The sequence below is a fragment of the Miniopterus schreibersii genome (assembly GCF_964146895.1).
Source record: "Miniopterus schreibersii genome assembly, chromosome: 2".
NCBI classification, from domain to species: domain Eukaryota; kingdom Metazoa; phylum Chordata; class Mammalia; order Chiroptera; family Miniopteridae; genus Miniopterus; species Miniopterus schreibersii.
The window spans coordinates 180,525,799-180,548,415 of NC_138102.1; the positions used below are offsets into that span (position 1 = coordinate 180,525,799).

Consider the following 22,617-nt stretch of genomic DNA (forward strand, 5'->3'; position numbering starts at 1 on the left):
CATGGAACCCTCTTTCCCCTCTGAGAGGGGTGCAAAGGTCATTTCCACCCAGGGCGCGGCAGGCACCCGGCAGGCGGGTGGCAGGCGCGGGCTTACCTGCTGCCCGCCGCCGGGACCGGTGAGGCGCTCGGGGAGCCGCGCACACCACCTGTGGGCGGCTGGGCGGCGGGCCCCCGACACGCTCGGACGGCCGCGACCGCGGGGAGCCGGAAGGCGGGGAGAGCGAGAACCCGAACTCGGCGGGAGGAGTGACCCGGGGCCGGGGCGGAGCCGCGGGCCGGGCGGGAGCGCGCGGCGGGAGCGCGCCGGCCCAGGAAGCGGAGAGCGCCGCCCACCAGCCCCGGCGCGAGCGCTGCGGGCAGAGGCAGCTGGGCCGGGGGCTGCGGGCCCTCGACCCCCGCCGTGACCCCGCGGCCGCCAGCGCGCCCCCAAGATGATGAAGAGGCAGCTGCACCGCATGCGGCAGCTGGCCCACACGGGCGGCTTGGGACGGTGAGTGTCCACCCGTCCCTCTGCCCCGCGCTCACCCCCGCACAGCCCGAGGGAAGGTGGAGGAGTGAGCGGGGGAGGCTGCGGACGGCTGGACAGCCACCCTCTGACTAGCCAGAGGCCTGCCGCTCCTCCTCCCCTCTGAATGTCACCTCCACCTCCCAGCCAGAGCAAGGAGGAGAGCCGCAGGCTTTGGGGGGACCCTTCTCCTGATTGGAGAGGGGTGCAGAGAGGAGCAAGGATGCTGAGTCTTCTCTGCCTCCATAGGCCTCAGAGTGGACGCTTCTCCCTGGTCTCACTTGTCCCCTCTGTACAATGGGGACAGTTAACCATCTCTAGTTGTCTGGTGGGGGGAGGGGCAGTCAGGGCCCCAGATTTGGGGGGAGGGGAGAAGGGCCTGTCCCTGTCCCACTGTATGCCCCACTCCCCCCAGCCCAGAGGCCTGCTTCTCTGTCTTGCTTCTGCTTCCCAGTCTCAGGTGGAAACATCCCCAGGCCTCTCGGTTCCCACCCCCAGCCCCTGAGCTGGGGGAGTGAAGGCCGGAAGTTTGGGGAGCTCCCCTGACCTGTCTTCTCTCCTCTTCCCCCTGCATTGGGTGTTTCCCATCTCTGGGCCCAGGGGAGGGGACGGGGTGTCCAGAGACCTGGTTCTGGTCTCACACTAGCACAGATGCCTGTGTGGGCCTGGGCAGTCGGGCCACCTTGCTCTGGGCCTGTGTCCCCACGTGTCCCCTGGCAGGGGCCCAGGACCTGCCCACCACTATAGTCCAGAGTCCTATGTGACTGACAGCCCAAGAGCCTGAGCTCACACACTTCCCTTTCTTGGGGCCGGCCCAGGCCTCCTCTCCTCAGGTCAGCAGAAGAGAGAGGCTGGGCCCTGGGGTGGCTCCCCCAGCCTTCCCTTTGGTTTCACCCGCCCTCTCTTGGGACTCAGCCCTGGGTGGAGGAGGAAAAGCCGTGTATCCTATTGCCATCCCCGTGGAATGTGCTCTGACTGGGATAAGGCAGGCAGGCCACCCAGGGCGGGCCCCAGCTGGGAGGGGTCCTGGAAGCACCTGCGGTCCAGGTGCCCTTTGTGGGGGCAGGGGGCTTCCTAACCTGGGCCAGCTTATCAGAAGCTCTCTCCCCCCCACCCACCCCCATCCCACAGCACCCCAGAGACGGAGACTGCTGAGTTCCTGGGTGAGGACCTCCAGCAGGTACATGCCTGGGCCAGCCAAGGGTGGCAAGGCAGGTCCATGCAGGCTGTCAACAGAGGGCCGGGCGGGGACGCCAGTTGGGGGCCTCTGTTGAGTCATACCCCAAGCTGTTGGCCATAGGGTCCCCAGGAGAAGGGAAGAGAAAGGTGGCTCCTGCTCTGAGAAAGAACAGGGCAGTGGGGAGGGGGGACAACAACCTCCCGGGATCCTTAACCCTCTTGCTCCCTCCCAGGTAGAGCAGCGGCTGGAGCCAGCCAAGCGAGCGGCCCACAATGTCCACAAGCGACTGCAGGCCTGTTTGCAGGGCCAGAGCGGGTCGGATATGGACAAGCGGGTGGTGAGTGGGGGTCCCAGGAAAGGGGGCCTGGCTCGGACACCTCTGTCCAATGGGGGAGTGAGGTCAGGGCTGGGGTCTCCCTGCCAGTCTGAGCCTCTGGCCCCAAGGGGGTGAAGTCTGCTCTTTCCCAAGGTCCCTATGTCTTCCCCATCCCCTTTTTGACCCAGCCCCCTCTACTCCAATCCCGTGAGCCAAGGCCAGACCTCTGACTGCACCCGAGCTTGTTCAGTCAGCCCTTAGAATGGAGCAGGCCCTCTCAACGGGGGCAGTCTGTGAGGGCTTCTTGAAGGAAGTGGAATTTGAGCTGGATTTTGAGTGATACTCATCATCGGTATTAATCAACAGCCAGTATTTATGGACTGATGTTACTGTTAGTCTGTTGCTAAGATGTGTCAGTACCTTGCCTGGCTCATTGAGACAACAATGGTAGGAGGAGGCTGCCTCTATTAGCGCTTGTACAGATGAGGAAATGGAAACTTGAAGAGGTAAAGAGGCTCGCTCAAGGTCACACAAGCTGAGATTTGAACCCTGAGCCATCTGACCAGAGCTGGTGCTCTCTCTAACTCTAGGTGGGAGTGGGTCAGGCATGTTTTGGAATCAGTCAACAATTCATTGTGGCCAGAGCTCTGGGAAAAGGGGGAGCAGTAGGAGCATGGAGGGTTTGAGCTTCACAGTGGCTGTATCAGCCATGTGCCCTGTGGCAGGGGAGAGCCCACTTTAAGGCCTACTTGCAGCTCCTCCATTCTCCCTCCAACTGTGACCTTGGCAAACTCCATGCCCTCTGTTCTTAGTTTTCTAGTCTGTAATAGGATTTGGTCCTTCCTTCCACCCCAATCAAGTGGCTTCTGGGAGCAGGGAGGGGACCCCAGAGGGGTAGGAGCTCTTTACATGGTCCCAAGGAGAGGTCACTCCCACCATGCCTTGTCGTCATCAGGCCTCCACTCTCACCTGTGACTGGCCCTCCTGGGTTCCCTCCTCCCCTGCCCAAGCCCAGTGCCTCAGTGGGGTTCTGCCCCCCAGGGACACACCGTGAAGGGTGGAGGGGAGCCCAGCAGGCAAGCACAGGCACTCGTGCTCACAGCTGCCCTGTCCCTCCCTGCAGAAGAAGCTTCCCCTCATGGCTCTGTCCACCACAATGGCCGAGAGCTTCAAGGAGCTGGACCCTGATTCTAGCATGGGGTGAGCACGGACAGAGGCTTCAGCCTTCCCCTGGAGAGACCAAGGAGGGATCTGGGCTGGGAGGGGGTCCAGGGCAGGGAGGGCAGCCGTAGTGGAAGGATTACCAGGCTTGGGAGAGTGTCTGGGCTGGGGACAGAGTCCAGGTCAGTGAGGGCTGCCAAGTCTGGGAGGGTGTTGGGCTCAGCGAGGATGAAGGAGAGACAGAAGGGGCAGGAGGTGATGGGGAGGAAGGAAGCCTCACCTGGTCTTTCCAGATTGGGGCAAGGGGCTGTAGGAGCCTGGGCCCACTGGGTGCTGTGTCCACAGGAAGGCCTTGGAGATGAGCTGTGCCATTCAGAACCAGCTCGCTCGCATCCTCGCCGAGTTTGAGATGACCCTGGAGAGGGATGTCCTGCAGCCACTCAGCAGGCTGAGTGAGGTGATGCTACCCCTCTGCTGGCAGCTTCCCCAGTCTCTAGCCCCAACCTCCCCAGCCCACTCACCCCCTCCCTCCCCATGCCCACCCCTAGGAGGAGCTGCCAGCCATCCTCAAGCACAAGAAAAGCCTGCAGAAGCTGGTATCCGACTGGAATACCCTCAAGAGCAGGTGGGAGCCACAGCATCTGGGTGGGGTCCATGCCTAGGTCAGCCCACGAGGTGGCCACAGAGCTTCGAGGCCCTTCCCACAATAGGAGGACACTGCAGGGCCCACTGGATACAGGGTGTATATTTGTGCATACATCTGGTCCTAGGAACACATATGGTGAGGGTACATGTGAGGGTCCTCTGTGCATGTGTGTGCACATGCTTATGCCAGCTGGGGTGAACTCAAAGCCCAAGATAGCCATAAACAATCTTCCAAGATCCCTAGATGGCAGGAGGGCCCTCACCCTCTACTCTGAAGTTGGGTGGTTGTGACCCCTAAGCCGACCACCAGGTGGCGCCCCCAAGCACTCATGGCCCAGGCCCAGTGGGGTTCTGGGGTTCGCATCTATAAATTCCAGAATCCTGGGTGGTCATGCACATGGAGGGGACACTTGGCTCTGGACATGCAATGGGAACAGTGACCACCCCATCTTGGGATCATCCCCAGGCTCAGCCAGGCAGCTAAGAACTCAGGCAGTGGTCCGGGCCTGGGTGGCGGCCCAGGCGGTTACAGCCACACCACCACGGCCACCAAGGTGGAGACGCTCAAGGAGGAGGAGGAGGAGCTGAAGAGGAAGGTGGAGCAGTGCAAGGTGCGGGGGCGCTTGGGCTTTTCCGGGTGTGTGGGGTGGCAGGGGTGGGCACTGTCCTCATTTCATAGGTGAGGAAACTGGAGCCCTGAGGCAATGTGACTTGCTCAAGGCCACATAAGTAGGAAGCAGCGGAGCCGGGGTTCACCAGGGTCTTGGTGTCTTTGCTAAGTGAGTGAATGAATGAAGGGTGAATGAATGAATGGTCCATAACACAAGGCACTGTGCTAAGGGTATGGGGGCACAGGTGGGGACTAGAAGCTGTATAAGCCCCTCGGGAGTTCAAGGGGTTTCCTGTGGGCTGTCCCCAAGGGCAAACCTTGGCAGAGAGAAGAGAGCTGGCTAGGACCCTCTGCACAGAGCCTGGGCAAGTCACTAACCCCTCTGAGCTTCAGCTTACCCTCTGGGCCCCAGCCTCACTGAATAAGCCCTTCCTTCTCTGTCCCCAAGGACGAGTACTTGGCTGACCTATACCACTTTGCCACCAAGGAGGACACCTATGCCAATTACTTCATAAACGTGAGTCCAAGATCGCTCCACCCACCCAGAGTTCAGGGGTAGACATCAGAGCCAGAGACCCCTGAGACCCTCTGTTAGATGGTGGGAGGGAAGGGAGTCTGCTCTTGTGGACTCTGAGGGAGGCTCAGCTGCCCTCACTCCCCCTTTGTCCCCACAGCTCATGGAGATTCAGGCTGATTACCATCGCAAGTCTCTGAGCTCTCTGGACACAGCCCTAGCTGAGCTGAAGGAGAACCACAGCCAAGCAGGTGGGGACACAGATGGGCCCCGACCCCACACTCCTGGCCCCCATGTCTTCAGGCATGTTAAGAAGGTTGCACTCCATCCTGAAAGGCAATAGGGAGCCACAGATGAATTCTGAGCAGAGGAGGGCTCGATTAGATTTATATTAGAGAGATTGCTATGTAGAGGGTGGAATGGGGGGGAACCTGTAGGACTGGAGCCAGGAGACCTTTAAGGAGGCAGAAGGGAAGTGATGGTGGCCTGGATTGGGGTGGAAGCAGTGGGAGTGGGCAGATTTGAGAGATGTGTTGGATGATTTCAGGCATGGATGGTTGGGTGGGAAGTGGTACCACTGGCCAAAGCTGCAGTCCCTTGAGGATGTCGGGGGTGGGGTGCCCAGCTGCCCATGGGTGGGAGGACCTGGGCCACTGATGTGTCTCATCCCTGCAGACCCCTCCCCTTCGATGATGACCGCCCCCTTCTCCAGGGTGTATGGGGTGTCACTGGGAGCTCACCTGCAGGAGCTGGGCCGGGACATTGCCCTGCCCATCGAGGCCTGCGTCCTGATGCTGCTTTCTGAGGGCGTGAAGGAAGAGGTGGGACCCACGGGGCAGGTGGGGCGGGAGCACCGGGGCCCTCGGTCTGTCCCAGACTTCCCGCGTGCTGCCCATGCGGTGCCTTAAAACCGCCCTCAGAGCAGAGGTCCCTGGAGAAGGCGTGGCCCCCTGTTGCTGAAGTGGTACCACCTCCCGCTCAGTGATGCTCCTGGGGTCCAGGCTATCAGCCCTTTGCATCGAGGAATTTAATTATCCCAGTAACCCTTGGAGGGAGCCCTCAGTGGCTCCGTGTTACAATGGGAGCCGTAGGTCCAGAGGTAGCCGTGCCCAGCGGTCCATGAGAAGGTGGCGGCCACGCCAGGGACTCGGGTGCAGTCGCCGCATGCAGACTGCCCTCATCCGTCCTTCACCCCTCAGTGCTGCTAGTCCACCGGCTCCTCCCTGAGGACCGACCCGTAGGAGGCAGCGCTGCTCAAGACTGAGGCTTCTCCACATCCTGCAGGGCCTCCTTCCCCCTCCGCTCCTGGCCAGACGCCTGTCCCAGCCTCTCCCAGACTACCCCTTTGCTCCGAATCCAAGACCTTGCGAGCTGAGAGGATCCATGGGCACTGGTGTCCACTCTGCCTGCCAGACCAGTGGGGACACAGGCCCAGTAAGGGCCAGCCACCTACCCCAAGCCATGAGTGAGGCACAGCCTTCCAGTTATCCTGTCCCACTCACCCTCCATGACCCTACCTGGTCCCTCTCGCACCCCAGGGCCTCTTTCGTCTCGCCGCTGGGGCCTCAGTGCTGAAGCGCCTCAAGCAGACGATGGCCTTGGACCCCCGCAGCCTGCAGGAGTTCTGCTCCGACCCCCACGCCGTGGCAGGTGCCTGCTCCAAGGAGCCCGGGGGGGGGGCGTCCCCCGGGGCATCCCCCAGATCCCTTCACCACAGCTGCCTGAAATGGGCCCATGATAGTTTGGTTTAAAGCCTGATACTTTGCTGAGGAGACACAGGGGTCCTCAAAGTGGGGTCTATGGTGAACCCCTGAAATGTATGTATGCTTTTCTGAGAACAAGATACTAGCTTTCACCATTTTCTCTTAAAGGGCCCATGGCCCAAGAAATGATAGACCTGGACATGTTAGTGTGAACGAGGGCCAGAGGCCCCTAGCAGATGGAGAGAGCTGGGTACTGGGGTGAAGGTAGAGGTTTGGGCTGCGACTGAGCTCACACCACCACTTCAGGTGCCCTCAAGTCCTATCTGCGAGAGCTGCCAGAGCCCCTGATGACCTTTGACCTCTATGATGATTGGATGAAGGCAGCCAGGTGAGGTGGGGGCGTCCCGGGGAGAGGAGGCTGTAAAGGTGCCACCCTGGGCTGGCTCACCAGGTCTGCTCTCCCCAGCCTGAAGGAGCCCGGAGCCCGGCTGGAGGCCCTCCAAGAGGTGTGCAGCCGCCTGCCCCAGGAGAACTTCAGTAACCTCAGGTGAGCCCCACGCCGGCCCCTGGGCCTCCGAGGCCTGCGTCTGAGTCCGCCTACTCGTCCTAAGCAATATTTTTGAAAACACAGCTTCGATGTACTAGTCACATTTTTATTTACTGTTATTATTATTGTTTTAAATATGGAACGCTTCATGGGTTTGTGTGTCATCCTTGCACAGGGCCCATGCTAATCTCTGTATCAGTCCAATTTTACATGTGCTGCCAAAGAGAGCACTGTACTAGCCTTTTTATTTTCCCAGGGAGAGGAAGGGAGAGGGAGAGAGAGAGAGAAACATCAGTGATGAGAGAGAAGCATCAACTGGCTGCCTCCTGCACGCCCCCTGCTGGGGATCGAGCCCGCAGCCAGGAATCGCACCGTGACCTCCTGGATCACAGGTCGATGCTCAACCGCTGAGCCACTCCGGCTGGACACTGGTCATATTTTTAAATACTTGACACTGAACTAAACACATACCTTGAAGCCACACCACCTGGCTTCAAATCGCACCTCCGCCACTGTGTGGCCCTGAGCTGGTGAATTGACCATTTTGTGCCTCCACTAGAAAATACAGAGTATAACACTCCTTATTAAAAAGTTTTAAACCAGCCTATGTGCTGTCTTGGCCACGCTTTCGAAACCCCAGGCTAGGAATGTCAGTGGTCTTGGGGGGTGTTGATGGGTGTTTGTGGCTGATGCCCCGCCCCTGGTCCAGTCTTACCTCCTGCCTCCCCAGGTACCTGATGAAGTTCCTGGCACGACTGGCTGAGGATCAGGAGGTGAACAAGATGACGCCCAGCAACATCGCCATAGTCTTGGGGCCCAACCTGCTGTGGCCCCCTGAGAAAGAAGGGTGAGAGGCCATGGGTAGGGGGAAGGTGGCAGTCCGCACCCCAGCTGTCTGCTGTTTGTCTTTCTCCTGGGCCTCCGTTTCCTCATCCTTAGAATGGGTTGAGCAGCTCCTATTCTCAAGGCTGCCATGAAGGGCAGCCCAAAGGGATCATGGACCCCACAGGGCTTTGAGATAGCATTCTGGGTAATGGCGGTAGTGGGGCGCTTGGAAGGCTGGGGACCCGAGATCTGGTTCTAGCTCCTCTACATCTCAGAGATGGGCCTTAGGAAGTCACTCTCTCAACCTCCCCTTCTTCATCTGTAAATTAGAAATTATACAAAGTCTAAGGAGTTTTGCTTTGGGAATTCAGTGACCTAATGAATGGAGGAATGCTTTATAAACTGTAAAGTGCCATCATAGGTGAGCGGTCGTTATTGTTCACCTGGCCATGGGTGGCAAAAGGATGCCATTCATTTGTTGAATGCAGTTATGTGGTCACGGCTGCCTAGATCCAAGAACCGAGAGCTGTGGTGACCGACTAGTGATGCCTGTTGTGCGTGAAGGGACAAATTTGGTGTGTGGTGACATGTTTGCCATCCACGGTGTCTGTTAGTTTTTGTTTGTTTTTTATGTTTTTATTGATTTCAGAGAGAGGAAGCAGGAGAGAGAGAGAGAGAGAGAAACATCAGTGATGAGAGTCATTGATCAGCTGCCTCCTGCACACCCCCTATTGGGGATCCAGCTGGAAACCGGGGCGTGTGCCCTGACCGGGAATCAAACCATGACCTCCAGGTTCATAGGTCACTGCTCAACCACTGAGCCACACCGGCTGGGCATCTGTGAGCTTTTGAGAACAGGGATTGGATGTGACTGATTGATCCCATTCTCCGGGGCCAGCACAGAGCCAGCCAGAGTTGGGGCCACTATGACTTTGCTAAATGATGACTCACTTTCACTCCCTTTTGTCCCAGGGACCAGGCCCAGCTGAATGCCGCCTCAGTGTCGTCCATCCAGGTGGTGGGCGTGGTGGAGGCTCTGATACAAAATGCAGACACCCTCTTTCCTGGAGGTGAACCCCCTGCCTGTGTGCGCGTGCCCCTTTGTGCCCCCTGTGCCCAGCTCAGTACTCTACAGACCAGCTTCGGTCCCTGGCAGCCCCGTGCACTCTGCACGAAGCTTGGAGGAAGTCGCTTCTCTACTCTGAGCCTCAGTTTCTTATCTGTAAAACAGGGATGACCCTGCCTGCCTCATGGGATTGTTGCGAGGCTCCTGGGGGGGTGGGAAGGCAAATCATGGTCCATAGGATGTCCAGGAAAAGGGAGAGTGGTCCTGTTACTGGCGGAGTGGGGAGGCTGGTGGAGACTCTGAAAAGTAAGGCCTACTCCCTTCTACCTGCAGACATCAATTTCAACGTGTCAGGCCTGTTCCCAGCCCCCACCCCCCAGGACAAGGCAGGCGACAAGCCAGCTTCTGAGGAGCTTCCAGCCATTGCCGTGCCCACCCCGGCCACTGCCCCAGCTGCTGCCCCAGCCCCAATCCCAGCCGCAGTGGCTACCAAGGAAAGGTAAGAACTCACGGATATGATGGCCCCTGTCCCAACCCCAAGATGCCCAGTCTGAGGCACCATCTCTCAGGGCTTCCAGTGGCATTTTAGGAAATGTAATTGTTGTATTTACATCCCAAATACCAGGTTCCCCGGGTTGGAGTGAGTGGGGTGGAGGCTCTGAGGGAACATACCTCTCAGCCTCTAATGCGTTTCCTTGTTCGTTGTATGGCTATTTGCTGAGCACCTGCTACATGCCAGGCACTGTTTCAGGCCCTGTGGATGTAGGGAACTGGAGGGCTGGTCATTGTGGAATTCGTAAACACCTTCCAGTCCTCTTTGGTCCCTGAAAGCTGGAAAGCTGCGCTTGCCGTGCACGGTGCCTCCGTGCCAGGCAGGGATTGCTCAGCTGTCACAGGCTACCGGGGCCCTGGCCATGAATTTCCTCCGATGAGCGAGACAGATGCTGCCCTTAGAGCATATGTTCTGGGGGCGAGGGGAGAGAACAAGTACCCCCCAAAAAGGTCAATGTAGTGTCAGGCAGGGGTGTGTGCTGCAAAAAACAGAGCAGGGGAGGGGACCAAGGGGAAACAAGCAGAGACCTGGAGGGAGCCAGGAGGCCTCCTCTCTGCTACTTGTCCACTCTCTGCTTCCAGCGGCCGGAACATCCCAGAAAGATCACAAGGAGGCTGAGAGCTGAGGCAGAGGGAGGGCCTGCTTTCTCCCCCTCCCTCCTTCCCCCAATCCTGGCCCCATAGGGGGCCACAGACACTGTGGCAGAGTCACATAGCGTCCAGGGAATCTGGGTGTAAACCCTCGGGGGCAGGGGGCAGCCTGGGGACGGATCCCAGGCTTGGCCACAATGTGGGGGACCCAAACTCAGCCTGCTGGCTGGGAGTCTTCCCAAGATCCCAGGAGACGTCTGGGAGATGGCAGGCTTGACCCTGACCCTCTTCTTCCTTCACAGGACAGAGTCCGAGGTGCCCCCCAGACCGGCCTCCCCCAAGGTCAACAGGAGCCCCCCAGAGGCAGCTGCCCCAGCGGAGGACATGGCTCGGAGGAGTGAGTTGGCCGTGGGAGAAGGGGGACAGAGGGTGGGTGGGGGCGGGCAGTCCAGACTGTCCCATATTTTCAGGCGGCCAGGGGAGGCCGGGGATCCAGGCGGCTAGGAGCCAGTCTGCTGCCTAACACTCTGGGCTCAGAGTCCAGCTCTGTGACCTTGGGCAGGTGACTTCACCTCCCTGCACCTCAGCTTTCTCCTCTGTGGACAGTAACTGCACCTACCCCGTAGGGCTGTTTGGAGAATTAAATGCTGCTCCCTAGCTCATGCAGCAAACGCTTGCTAAAGGTTGGCCATCGTGAGCGTGGGGGGCAGTGAGGTCCTCGAGAAGCCCAAAGGTCACAGAGTGAAGAGGAAGGACAGAGTCCTCAGGGCAGTGAGGGAGGGGAGGCAGCGGGGCTGGGGTGGGAGGGGACCTGGGGCCTCCTTCTGAGCCCTTTGGTACACGCACCTATTGAGTTGGCCAAAAACCAGGCAGGTGAGAAGGCCTAGGGTTCAAGTGTGGAGTCTGCCCGGGTGACGAGGACCCTTGGGAGGCCCTGCCCAGACCTGGAGGCTCTGAAGTTTTCCACCTGGGTGTACAGCGTAGGGGCAGGAGTAGATGGAGCAGCTGCAGGAGCCTCCAGGCAGCAGGAGCTGGCGGGTCACACAGGAACCTTCCTGCAAGAAGTGAGCATCTAGCCACCTTTCCTGGACTGGGGGCAAGTGAGATATTTGCTCACTTGAGCACGAATTGATGGATTGTCACAACATCCCTTGAGCTGGGACCCACATCTGGTCGTCACATCAGCCCTAGGAGGTTGAGGCGTACATCCCATCTTGCCAATGAGGAAACAGCCCCCAGGGGGCAAGTGATTTGTGCAAATCCCATAGCGGGTGGAGGCAGAGCTAGGACCAGAGTCCAGATCTCCTGGACCCACCCAGCCCTTTGACTGACTCTGGACAAAAGAATTGTGCAGCGCGATCTCTGAGCTGGGGTGGGGTAGTTCTGGTGGGCTTCTGAGAGGAGGTGAGCAAGACCCAAGTGTCAGGAGAACAGGCAGCATTTCTTAATTCGACAGGAGTGTGCTGAACATCTACTCTGTGCCCAGCACTGTGCTAGGCAGCTGCACATAAGATGGCCACACTTAGTTTACGTTTTAGTGGGGGAGACAAGCAATATTCAAGCAAAATAAAAACTGGCAAGATAATTTCAGAGGGCAGAAAGTCCTGTGGGGAAAAAAAGAACTGGAAAATGTGACAGGGCAGGGAAGTACTCTAGCTGAGGAGGTGTAGCGAGGCTTGAGTGATGAGGAGCCAGCCATAGGAACAGTATCCCCACAGAAGAAAGAGCCAATTCAAAGGTCCTGAGGTTGAATCAAGCTTGGTGGGTTTGCCATAGGTGATATAGACACCTTACTGCCCCCTTCCTTCCTCTACAGCCAAACGCCCAGCACCAGCCCGGCCTACCATGCCACCCCCGCAGGTCTCCAGCACCCGCTCCTCCCCTCCAGCCCCACCTCTGCCCCCTGGCTCTGGCAGTCCTGTGACCCCTCGGGCTCTGCCCCGCCGTCTGGTTGGCAGCAGCCTCCGGGCTCCCACAGTGCCACCCCCATTGCCCCCCATTCCTCCCCAGCCTGCTCGGCGCCAGAGCCGGCGTTCACCAGCCTCCCCCAGCCAGACCTCCCCGGGTCCTGCCTCCTCCAGCCCAGTCTCTCTAAGCATGGCTGCACAGGTAGACCTGGGGGCGGCCACAGAGGATGGGGGCACCCCTGAGGCTGTAGGCAGCACCCCCACTCCTGCAGCTATGCCCCCTCAGCCTCGGCCCAGGAGCCTTGCCTCAGAGAACGATTGAACTAGTGGCTCCTCCCCAACAGCCCTAGTGTCCCCTCCCTCCCACCTTGTCCTCCCAGGACACAGCCCTCACCCCTCCTAAGGGATGGGGGCCTACCGCCTTTGCCTACAAGTGCCTTGGTGCCTGCTGGGTCAGCCCCCACGGCAAAGAGGACTCAGGACAGTCCTCTACTTCCAGTCCTGTTCTTCTTGGATCCTCCCTGGGCTTGGGGGCTGAGCCCACTCCCCACTCTCCAGCAAGGTCCCACGGGAGCCACCAGAAGGAAGGAGAGCTTGCCTGCTCCTACAGGACTTTGATTTTTCTCTTGACAACGTGTTTTTTGTAAGGCAGGTAAATAAATTATTTTGGACAAAACTGGAGCAGCTGCCCAAAAGATAGCTTTATTTTCTGTACTCAAAATAAAGAAGCCACTTTCATAAAGGGGGAAAAATGACCTATTCTTTGCCTCCTGTCCTTCCTGTCTGAAATGATAACAGCTGAAGTTTTTAAGCACTTCCTCTAGGCTACACACTGCTTTTCTGTGCATGATTTCCATTTAATCCTCTCCCTGGGGAGTAAACCCCCTGACCTCTTACAGGTGAGGAGACAGGCCAAGAACATGACCTTCCAAGGTCACACGGTGAGTGAGGCATGGACCTGGGATTGGGACCCAGGTCTGACTGACTCCAGAGCCTGGGCCTGTCCCTCACATCCTGGGCAATTTACTTAATTTCTCCGTGTTCTGGTTTCCTTATCTGGGAAACCAGGTTACAACTTCCACCACAGAAGTGTTCTGGTGATTAAATGAGACACTCCTGTAGAGACCTAAGCACCACCCTTGCACACAAAAGTGCCCTATGAGTGATGGTTGCTCTTGATGCCGGGTCCCCCATCTGCAGTGTTCCTAGAGAAGGCAGGGAAGGTGTACCCAGGAGCAGGGATGGATCTGTCTGTAAACCTTCCCTGAGGCTGCTCTACCAGACCCTAGGCTAGGTCCCTGACACAGCCGTAGATGCTCCTGGGGACAGGCAGAACTGATCATTACAATCAAGTATCATGACAACTGGGAGCCCATATTGTAGTGGGTCGGTATGGTGGAGGTCAAGGAAAGCTTCCTAGAGGAGGTGATATGCAAGGGGAGTCTTTGAAGAGCTGGCCAAGTAAAAAAGTCAGGGAAGAAGGAAGAACATTCCAAGCCATGGAGACCACCTAGGCACCTGTGACAAAGGCCACGGCATTGGGGAACAAAGTATCTGCACTTAAAGGCTGGGTTACCAGATGTGGCTTTGCCCAGATCTCTGGAGCTCCTGTTGCTTCTGGCGGTCAAATAGGTCTTCAGAGCCTTCTCAGACATCCCTCCCCAAGGGGGGCCTTGGCATCCTGCTCACCCCATCACTGCCCCAGGCAACTGGCCACTGCTGCCCACCCCATCACTGCCCCGGGCAACTGGCCACTGCTGCTCACCCCATCACTGCCCCGGGCAACTGGCCACTGCTGCTCACCCCATCACTGCCCCGGGCAACTGGCCACTGCTGCTCACCCCATCACTGCCCCGGGCAACTGGCCACTGCTGCTCACCCCATCACTGCCCCGGGCAACTGGCCACTGCTGCTCACCCCATCACTGCCCCGGGCAACTGGCCACTGCTGCCCACCCCATCACTGCCCCGGGCAACTGGCCACTGCTGCTCTAGCTCTTTCTCTCCCTGGGGTGGTTGGTGACAGGCTGCCTCTGGCCCAGAGCCTCTCCACTCTGGCCTCACAGTAGAATCCTTGGTAATTAAAAACAAAGAAACCAAAAACGCCAGGCTACACCAAAAACAATTAAAGCAGACTTTCTGGGGTCCTACCATGCATGGGTATTTTTAAAAAGAATTTGTCAAGTCATCAGACTTTACACTTAAGATCTACACATCTTACTGTATGTAAATTATATCTAAAAATAAGTGCTCCAGGGGACTGCAGCACAGCCAGCCTAGAGAAGCACTGGTGTAGCCAAGGGCCCCGGCGCTCAAGCAGACACCATGCGCCTCTGTCCCCATCATCCCCACATGCTTCTCGCAACTTCGCTCAGACCTGGAGCATCCACAGTTCAGAGGGCAAGGAGATAATGACCCAAAGACATCTCCTTTAGCATCTGCTTTCCTCTTAGTAACCAGCTCTCCTAAGCTTCTGATTGGCTGGGGGCATAGCGCTATTCGCGCCACATTTTCTACTTGTAACTCGTTATTGGCCAAGAAGAGCGTCAGTCTCCCAGGCTCCCACCCATGTGAGAGGCTAATCGGGGTTAAAACTCAGCGGCGACTGGCCCAGCAGAGCCGGGAGGCAGGGCGAATGACCAAGCGAGGTCCTCATTGGTGCTCTCCCCTCGGAGCCGACAGCGATTCCGCCCTTCTCTCCAAGCTCCGCTTACTCGCAGCCTCGCTCCTTTCCGAGACTTTCGCCCCCATTGGCCGCGAGCCAGACTGTAACCCCGCCCCCTGGCCCTCCCGGCGCTCCGATTGGCTGGTGCGAGGCAGCGGGATGCGGGCGAGCGCACCGTGCCCGCGGAAAGAAAGCGGCGCGGCGCGGGCGTGCGGGCAGCCAGCTGGCTGCATGGCGCGCTGCGAGCGGCTGTGCGGCGCGGCCCTGCGCGACGTGCTGGGCCGGGCGCAGGGGGTCCTGTTCGACTGCGACGGGGTGCTGTGGAACGGCGAGCGCGTCGTACCGGGCGCGCCGGAGCTGGTGGAGCGGCTGGCGCAGGCCGGCAAGGCGGCGCTGTTCGTGAGCAACAACAGCCGGCGCGCGCGGCCGGAGCTGGCCCTCCGCTTCGCGCGCCTCGGCTTCGGTGGGCTGCGCGCTGAGCAGCTCTTCAGCTCCGCGCTGTGCGCCGCGCGCTTGCTGCGCGAGCGCCTGCCGGGGCCGCCGGACGCGCCGGGCGCAGTGTTCGTGCTGGGCGGCGAGGGGCTGCGCGCCGAGCTGCGCGCCGCGGGGCTGCGCTTAGCCGGGGACCCCGGCGAAGACCCGGGCGCGGCCCCGCGCGTGCGTGCGGTGCTCGTGGGCTACGACGAGCACTTTTCCTTTGCCAAGCTGAGCGAGGCGTGTGCGCACCTGCGCGACCCCGACTGCCTGCTTGTGGCTACTGACCGCGATCCGTGGCACCCGCTCAGCGACGGCAGCCGGACCCCTGGTGAGCGCGAGGGTGGCAAGGAAAGCGAGGTGAAGGGGACGACCTGGTATTTCACCTTCATGCCTGGTGGTGAGGGTCGGGGGAGGGGCGTGGCCGGGTGACAGGCAGGGAACAGGAGGGTTGCTAGCGCGGCTACCACCCAGAAAGAGCCCAGGGTGCTTTCGTGTCAAGGCCTGGTAATTCTTGCAGCTGCCACACTGTGAGGGGACAGCAGTGGTGTCCCCGTTTGACAGATGAGGAAATTGAGGCCCCCTATGGCTCTTGGGATTGCAGGCGGAATCCAGATACCCTGACTCCCAGCCCCTAACCTTTCTGAACCAGCCCCAAGGAATCCTGTCATTTTGTCTCACCTGCTGTTGGGGTGAGATGGGAGATTTGAGGACAAAACCTGGAAGGATGGTCTTCCTGTTGGGGAGTTGGAACACCATGTCCGGAGGCAGGTGTGCAGGAGCACAGGAGGTGGTTGGAGTTTGACCTGAGTCCAGTTCCAGCTCCAGGGCTCTGTAATCTTGTTCATTACATAACCTCAGAGCATCTCCCCTGGCTGTCAAATGGGAATGCTAACCACGCCGGTTTCATCAGAATGAAGCGGGATCTGTGTGCACAGGTACTCAGATGATGTAAATTGTATCCAGAGCCCATGTTATAGCACCTCAGTATCCGTTATTTCGTTTCCAAATTATTCTGGAGATGGGGGTTATTGTCCCATTTGTCAGTTAAAGGAACTGAGGCTAAGAGAAGGGGAGTGAGCTGCCCAAGAGTTCAGGGACCTGAACTTGGCTCTTGTGGCCACCCAACCCCCACCCCCTCCATTGAAGGCACTCTTTCTTCACTGCTGTCATCGGGGTACTCAGACCTGCAGAGGAGGCAGGAACAGGTGGAGGTTCCTACATCTTGGACGGTTCAACTTAGACAAGAGCAGATGGTAGCAGACGTTAATTGACAGTAGTGAGTGTGTGGACAAGTCAGTACCCCAGTGAGTAGGCTGAGGTCAGGGACAGCTCTCCCATCACTCCCTCCTTGCTGGCGACTGACCCAAACAGTTGTTGATACCAAAGCCTGGTACCAAAACCAGAGGTCCCTGGTTCCATTCCCAGTCAGAGCATATGCCCAGGTTGTGGGCTTGATCCCCAGTAGGGGGCGTGCAGGAGGCAGCCGATCCACATTGTTTCTATCTCTCTCCCTTTCTCACTACAGTCAATAAAAACATATCTTTTTTAAAAAAAGAAAAGCCCAGTCAGCGTGGCTCAGCAGTTGAGCATGAACCTTTGATCCAGGAGATCGTAGTTCGATTCCCAGTCAGGGCACATGCCCAGGTTTCAGGCTCTACCCCAGTGGGGGGCATGCTGGAAGCAGCCAATCAATGACTCTCTCATCATTGATGTTTCTATCTCTCTCCCTCTTTCTGAAATCAATAAAGACATTTTTCTTTAAAGCCATCTTACTAAAAAAGGAAATTGCGTTAAAAAAAGAAAAAGAAACATAGAACAGAGCTTGGGCTATGGCAGAACCAGTTCTAGGCTGGGAATCTATAGTTCTAGGCCTGTCCTAGCTCTGTTGCATGCCTACTTGCTGCATGACCACTTCAACCTCAGTTTTCCTATAAACCCAAAGTGAGGGCTCCCCCAGCTGCAGCAGCTCCTGCCTGTCTAGGCCATGCTGTGAAAAGTGAGTTTCTCCCCGGAGGCCTCAAAGCTCAGATTAAGGCTGTGGGTTAAGAGGCCCCCAGGACTCAGGAAGGGTGGTGTGGAATAACGGGAGAGGGCAGGCCCTGCCCGCTCCTGCCCCTTCCGTCTCAGCACCCGGTTGGCTGTGCACTGCCAGTCATTCCCACAGCCTAGAGGGGGAGGCAGAGGTTTAACAAGTACAGAAGTATAGCAGTGCTGTCAGGTCTGTACACTGAACGATGCAGCTTTGAGACAGTGGTTACAAATATTAATAAAGGCCTCCGTTATGCATAAAATCTGAAATAATGCAGATCTCTCACCTCAGTGTCCCCTCCCTCTGCAGGTTTCCTAAATTATGTTTACCTTAAAACCATGTGGCAGCCACTTGAGCTGGCAAATAGAAATGCCTGCTGTGTCAGGAATACGTCACCACCAAAACATGTGACAGTCTTGGATTATAGGATGTTAAGAGGAGACCGTGGTGGTCTGAGGACTGAATTGAGTTCACAGACTCCCCAGCTAAGACGTTCACTCCCCCAGGGTAGGGCTCCTTGTGTTCACTGCTCTATCCCAGTGCCTAGCACAGTGCCCGGTGTGTATATGGGTCTCAGTAGATATTAGCCGAGAGGGTGAAATGGGGGCCGAGGATGATCTGCCCTGTCCTGATGAAAGAGGAAGAAGCTGACAGCTGAGAACTTTCTTGAGCCGAGAGAAACTCGAGGGTGACTCAGTTGAGCCCATCCTAGAAAGAGTCTCTCACCAAGGGGGCAAATGGCTTTTCTTCCCTACCCACTTACGAAAACAAGTAGGCGAGTTCTAAGTCAAATGTCAGGGAGAACCGCCCAGTGGTATTGCTCTGAGCCAGCTCTGCCCTGGTCCTGTGACACAGGGGAAGTTCTCCTTGTCTGGGGCCACTTGACCCTTCTGAGCCTTTGGCTTAATAGGCTGTGAGACAGGAGATAGGAGGCCAGAGCCCTTGAGGCCAGACCAGCAGTGTACTGATAAATGTGTAGTCATTTGGGGAGCCCTGATTTATACCATTCGCCCATGTCTGTGGTGCAAATACTCCCACCATGGTGGATTTTCATGCTACCAATGTGAAGTTACTGAACACAGAATTGGGAAGATGTGTGCACACCATTATATAGTATTTCCTTTGGTACAGATATACATCATCTTACAAGCATAGATATTGGTAAAATTATTAGGAAGTGATGAGTTTTGAGAATGTATTACCTTTGTTTTAAACATAATTCATTTGATTGTAAGTTTATGTAAGTGGACTTTAAACAATGGCTTTGTTTAACCACCAGCTCACAGAATTCCTGAAAATGAAACACTTAGCGCTCCCAAATGAGTAGAAGCTGGCCCAGCACATGAGTGAGTCATACCTACCTGAATGCAATTTATCTGCCACTTTTTAAGCTGTGCAACCCTGGACAAGTTACTTAATGTCACTGGGCGTCAGTTTTCTCATCTGTAAAATGGGCTTTCATGAACACCCAGCACATCCCTTGGCGCTTTAAAATGTGCTTAATAAATTGTGATTATTATTATCATCATCATTTGTTCAGGGACATTAGTGTGAAGGCAGAACATTCTGGCACAAAGATGTGCCTGTGGGGTGGGCACAGTGGACTCATTGTGTGGGGCACATGGCGAGGAGTCAGAACTGTCCTTTTCTAAACAGTCCTCCTATTGTTAACCACTTGGGCGTGGTCCACAATTTTGGGTATTATAGTCACTGTGGCCACAGACATTTTCAAGCATGTAGCTTTTTGTCTCCAGTCTGAATTCTCTTCTTGTGACCACTGTCCCGGTGGAAACCTGCTGGGTCAGAGGTGCGAACGTTTCTGTGCCCTGCTGTGTTCCAAAAGCACTGTGCCAGTTCCAGTGCCAAGAATACATGTTCTTGTAGCCATTACCACACCTGCTGCTTGGGAAGTGCTTTTCCATTTCCAAAGCACTTGCCCTGGGATGCCTACAGCGGCGCCTCTTTTTTTTTTTTTTTTTTTTTTTATATCTCTTTATTGACTTCAGAGAGAGGGCAGCAGAGGGAGAGAGAAATAGAAACATCAATGATGAGAGAGTCATTGGGGATCGAGCCCACAACCCGGGCATGTGCCCTGAACGGGAATCTAACCCCCATCTCCTGGATCCTAGGTCAATGCTCAACCGCTGAGCCACACCCAGCTGGGCGCGGCGCCTCTTTGAAGGCAGGCATTCCTTGGATCTTTTCCAGCAAGTCCAAAGAAACTCAGAGAGGTGGAGTGGCTTGCCTGAAGACACATAGCTGCCAGGGTAGAATAGTGAACCTCAGACAGACCCAGGTACATGCACTGGCTCATTCAGTCCTTACAATACCCCCATGAGATAAGTGCCATAGTAAAGATGGGGAAACTGAGGCATGGGGAGGTTAAGGAGCCTGCCCGAGAAAGGTGGAGATGGAGTCTGAATTCAGGCATCTGGTTGCAGAGTCTGGGCTCTTCACCACTACAGTAAGATTTGGAAGCAGGCCTTTTGACTCTAGGGAGAGAGAGAAACATCAATTTGCTGTTCCACTTACTTATGTCATTGGTTGATTCTTGTATGTGCCCTGACCAGGGATTGAACCCGCAACCTGGGTGTATCGGGATGACACTCTAACCAAGCTACCCTGCCAGGGCTCCAGTGCCTAATTGTACCCCCGTGCTAAGCTGCCTCCCTCAGGATTCCAGTTTCAGGGCCTGGATTCTTTCCCTGCCCCCTCCCTGCACTGACCGAGTCTCCATCTCCCTGCAGGCACAGGGAGCCTGGCTGCTGCGGTAGAGACCGCCTCAGGACGCCAGGCCCTGGTCGTGGGCAAGCCCAGCCCTTACATGTTCGAGTGCATCAAGGAGCACTTCAGCGTGGACCCCGCCCGCATGCTCATGGTGGGCGACCGCCTGGAGACCGACATCCTCTTTGGCCACCGCTGTGGCATGACCACCGTGCTCACGCTCACGGGCGTGTCTCGCCTGGAGGAGGCCCAGGCCTACCTGGCAGCCAGCCAGCAGGACCTGGTGCCCCATTACTACGTGGAGAGCATCGCAGACTTAATGGGAGGGCTGGAGGACTGAGCCCACCTGATCTGCAACCACAGCCCCACCCCTTCCCCACCCTGATCCCGTAGATGGAGGTGATGGGCCGGGAGCTGCATTAAGTGCCACTGGCTCTCTGGCCCTAGTTTCTACACCCTGGTGGGGCTGGGACCCAGGGAAGGTTTTAGGGCCCTAATACCCCCTCCCAGGGGTGGCTGAGCACTCTTTGCTGACCCCCTTGCCCCACTGGTTTGCCCTGGCATGACCCAGCCAAGGTGGCCTTATTTCCTGCCCTGGGACCTCCCTTGTTGAAAACTGGGCCCTGGTACCCACTGAAGATTTCCCTCAACCCTGAGCACTGAATTCCTACACCCCTCCCTGGGGCCTCTAGAGCTCTACCTGCTCCCTAGGTCCTGGCCTTGGGTTCCTGTTGACCAATGAGAGGTCTTTGTAACCACAAACCATGTTGTCCTGAGCCCTGAATGGACCACTCAGTAGGCTAAGTCATAGTGATTCATTGATTTTGGGTCCTGAGTGGACCAGTTGGGAGCCTAAGTAGCAATGACCTGGATGTCTGACTGGATCAATCATAAGGCTGTGACAATGACCCTTTCTTGTCCTAGTTCCTGGGTAGGTCAATCAGGACAGCTAATAATGACCCTGAATAGAACAGAAGTCTGAGAGACGGTGGCCTCTTGACAATCTGGGTCTGACTGGATGAGCCAGGGTTCCAGATTTCTGTCAATAAATAAGGTCCACATACTAAAGACCCCGTCCACCAACACTGCTATCCAGGGGGCCACTCAGTGGCTCTGAGGGCCTCTGTAGCCGAGAGCCCCACCCTCTTCTGATCATGGTACCAGTCCAGTGTTGATGGTGGCCATAGCTCGAGTGGGGGCGTTTGTGTCCATCCCTGTGCCGTCATTGTTTGCTGTGCCACTTCTCCCCCGTGCCCGCCCCAGCTATTTATTTATTTATTATCGTGTGCCAGTGATGGTGGGGTGGGGGCTGGGCCTCCCCTGCCACCTCCACCCCTGTTGTAACTAGTCCTCCCGTACTTAATAAAGGGGAGTGGGAGCACCTGCGTGGGTTCAAGTCTGTCCGAGGCGGGTGGGAGGCAGAGGCCCTGGCTGAGCCTGGTCTCCAGAACTGGCCCATCATGACCCTCGCTGTGCGAAGTGAGCCAGCCCAGTTCCAGGGTGCTCTGCATTGCTACCTAACTCAGTAGCACGTTGCCCCTGGCTGAGTCTTTATGTAGCCATTTGTTTCAGAAAACCCAGCAAGCTTGTATCACTCATCCCATTTTACAAAGGTACTTGGGGAATGCAGATTGGAAATGTGATGCTAACTTTCACAAGGGCTCACCTGAGATCACCTGAGGCAGGACTGGAATTATGTTGGCTGACTCCAGAGACTGAGGGGGAGACAGGTCCCCACCCTCTGGGAGCTCAGGTGAGATACTGCGGCACACACACCACTTCGGGCGTCCTTCACACCTGGGGTGCTGCTGTGACTGCCCTGCTAGCCCTGAGCTCCAGGCCTCCCCAGCGCCTCCTGCAGTGGGTGCTCATCTGTGAGCTGGCCACAGGGCAGCCCAGAGCGACCTACAGATGCCAAGTGGGGAGATGCCACGACTGTTCTAGCCCTGGCTCGCACCCATTTACTTGTCACTTGAGCTTGCCCAAGCCCCTTTCTGCTCAGCCTGCTTCCTTATTTGTGGAGTGAGAGGTAGGTCTTGGGAGTGTGGGGAATTCTGTCCATGTGATGATTCTTGGGAAGTGGGAGTGCTGGACTGGGCCGGGCTGCGTCGTGAAGCCAGCAGATTGCACTCTGGAGACTGGGCTCACCCTGGCTAAGGCATGAGGGAGCTTACGGCTGTCCCATGAGGCGGTCCGGCACTCCAGGTGTGTGCCTCACTCGGCTGTGGTGCATCCCAGACTGGGTACCTCTCACCCAACCAACGTACCAGGGCAGACTCATTGGGCTGGCTTGGGTCCTGTGCCCAAGGGGATGGAGCACAGCTATTGACCAGCCTGAGTCCTGTGCCCCCCAGAGGAGGGCAATACCTGCCTCCCTGGCCTCACTCTGGACCTAGCAGCCACTCCCTACCTTCCTTGCTGACAGAATCCTGATTTCCCTCAGGGGCACTTGGTGGCATATGAATCAGATGGGCTGGGCATCCCAGTCTTGGGTAGTTAATCGATTGTTGTTTTTTTAAATATATTGATTTCAGAGAGAGGAAGGGAGGGAGTTGAAACATCAGTGATGAGAGACTCACTGAAATCTGAGCTTGGTCTA

The 22,617-nt window shown here is 57.0% G+C and overlaps 2 protein-coding genes across 2 annotated transcripts; both read left to right on the top strand.

The window, feature by feature from the left end:
- The first annotated feature begins 307 nt into the window (after positions 1 to 307).
- Positions 308 to 12,879, top strand: SH3BP1 (SH3 domain binding protein 1). Its single transcript, XM_081127684.1, has 18 exons — positions 308 to 492; positions 1,639 to 1,687; positions 1,920 to 2,024; positions 3,127 to 3,203; positions 3,510 to 3,621; positions 3,713 to 3,789; positions 4,276 to 4,420; positions 4,868 to 4,936; positions 5,094 to 5,184; positions 5,609 to 5,754; positions 6,472 to 6,583; positions 6,943 to 7,024; positions 7,103 to 7,183; positions 7,914 to 8,030; positions 8,981 to 9,078; positions 9,408 to 9,573; positions 10,520 to 10,614; positions 12,034 to 12,879. The coding sequence occupies exons 1-18, from the start codon at positions 434 to 436 to the stop codon at positions 12,444 to 12,446; spliced, it is 2,094 nt and encodes a 697-aa protein (XP_080983810.1). The 5' UTR covers positions 308 to 433; the 3' UTR covers positions 12,447 to 12,879.
- Positions 12,880 to 14,957: 2,078 nt separating this feature from the next.
- Positions 14,958 to 21,404, top strand: PDXP (pyridoxal phosphatase). Its single transcript, XM_081128435.1, has 2 exons — positions 14,958 to 15,593; positions 20,042 to 21,404. Exons 1-2 carry the CDS (start codon positions 15,020 to 15,022, stop codon positions 20,356 to 20,358), a joined length of 891 nt encoding a protein of 296 aa, XP_080984561.1. The 5' UTR covers positions 14,958 to 15,019; the 3' UTR covers positions 20,359 to 21,404.
- Positions 21,405 to 22,617: the final 1,213 nt, after the last annotated feature.

What these genes read in the sequence shown, in the direction of transcription:
- SH3BP1 (XM_081127684.1), top strand. Translation starts at nt 434, where the DNA reads ATGATGAAGAGGCAGCTGCACCGCATGCGGCAGCTGGCCCACACGGGC. An exon ending in GAGAACTTCAGTAACCTCAG is followed by an intron (nt 7,184 to 7,913) that starts GTGAGCCCCACG and finishes CTGCCTCCCCAG; the next exon opens with GTACCTGATGAAGTTCCTGG. An exon ending in GCAGTGGCTACCAAGGAAAG is followed by an intron (nt 9,574 to 10,519) that starts GTAAGAACTCAC and finishes CTTCCTTCACAG; the next exon opens with GACAGAGTCCGAGGTGCCCC.
- PDXP (XM_081128435.1), top strand. Translation starts at nt 15,020, where the DNA reads ATGGCGCGCTGCGAGCGGCTGTGCGGCGCGGCCCTGCGCGACGTGCTG. An exon ending in CGACGGCAGCCGGACCCCTG is followed by an intron (nt 15,594 to 20,041) that starts GTGAGCGCGAGG and finishes ATCTCCCTGCAG; the next exon opens with GCACAGGGAGCCTGGCTGCT.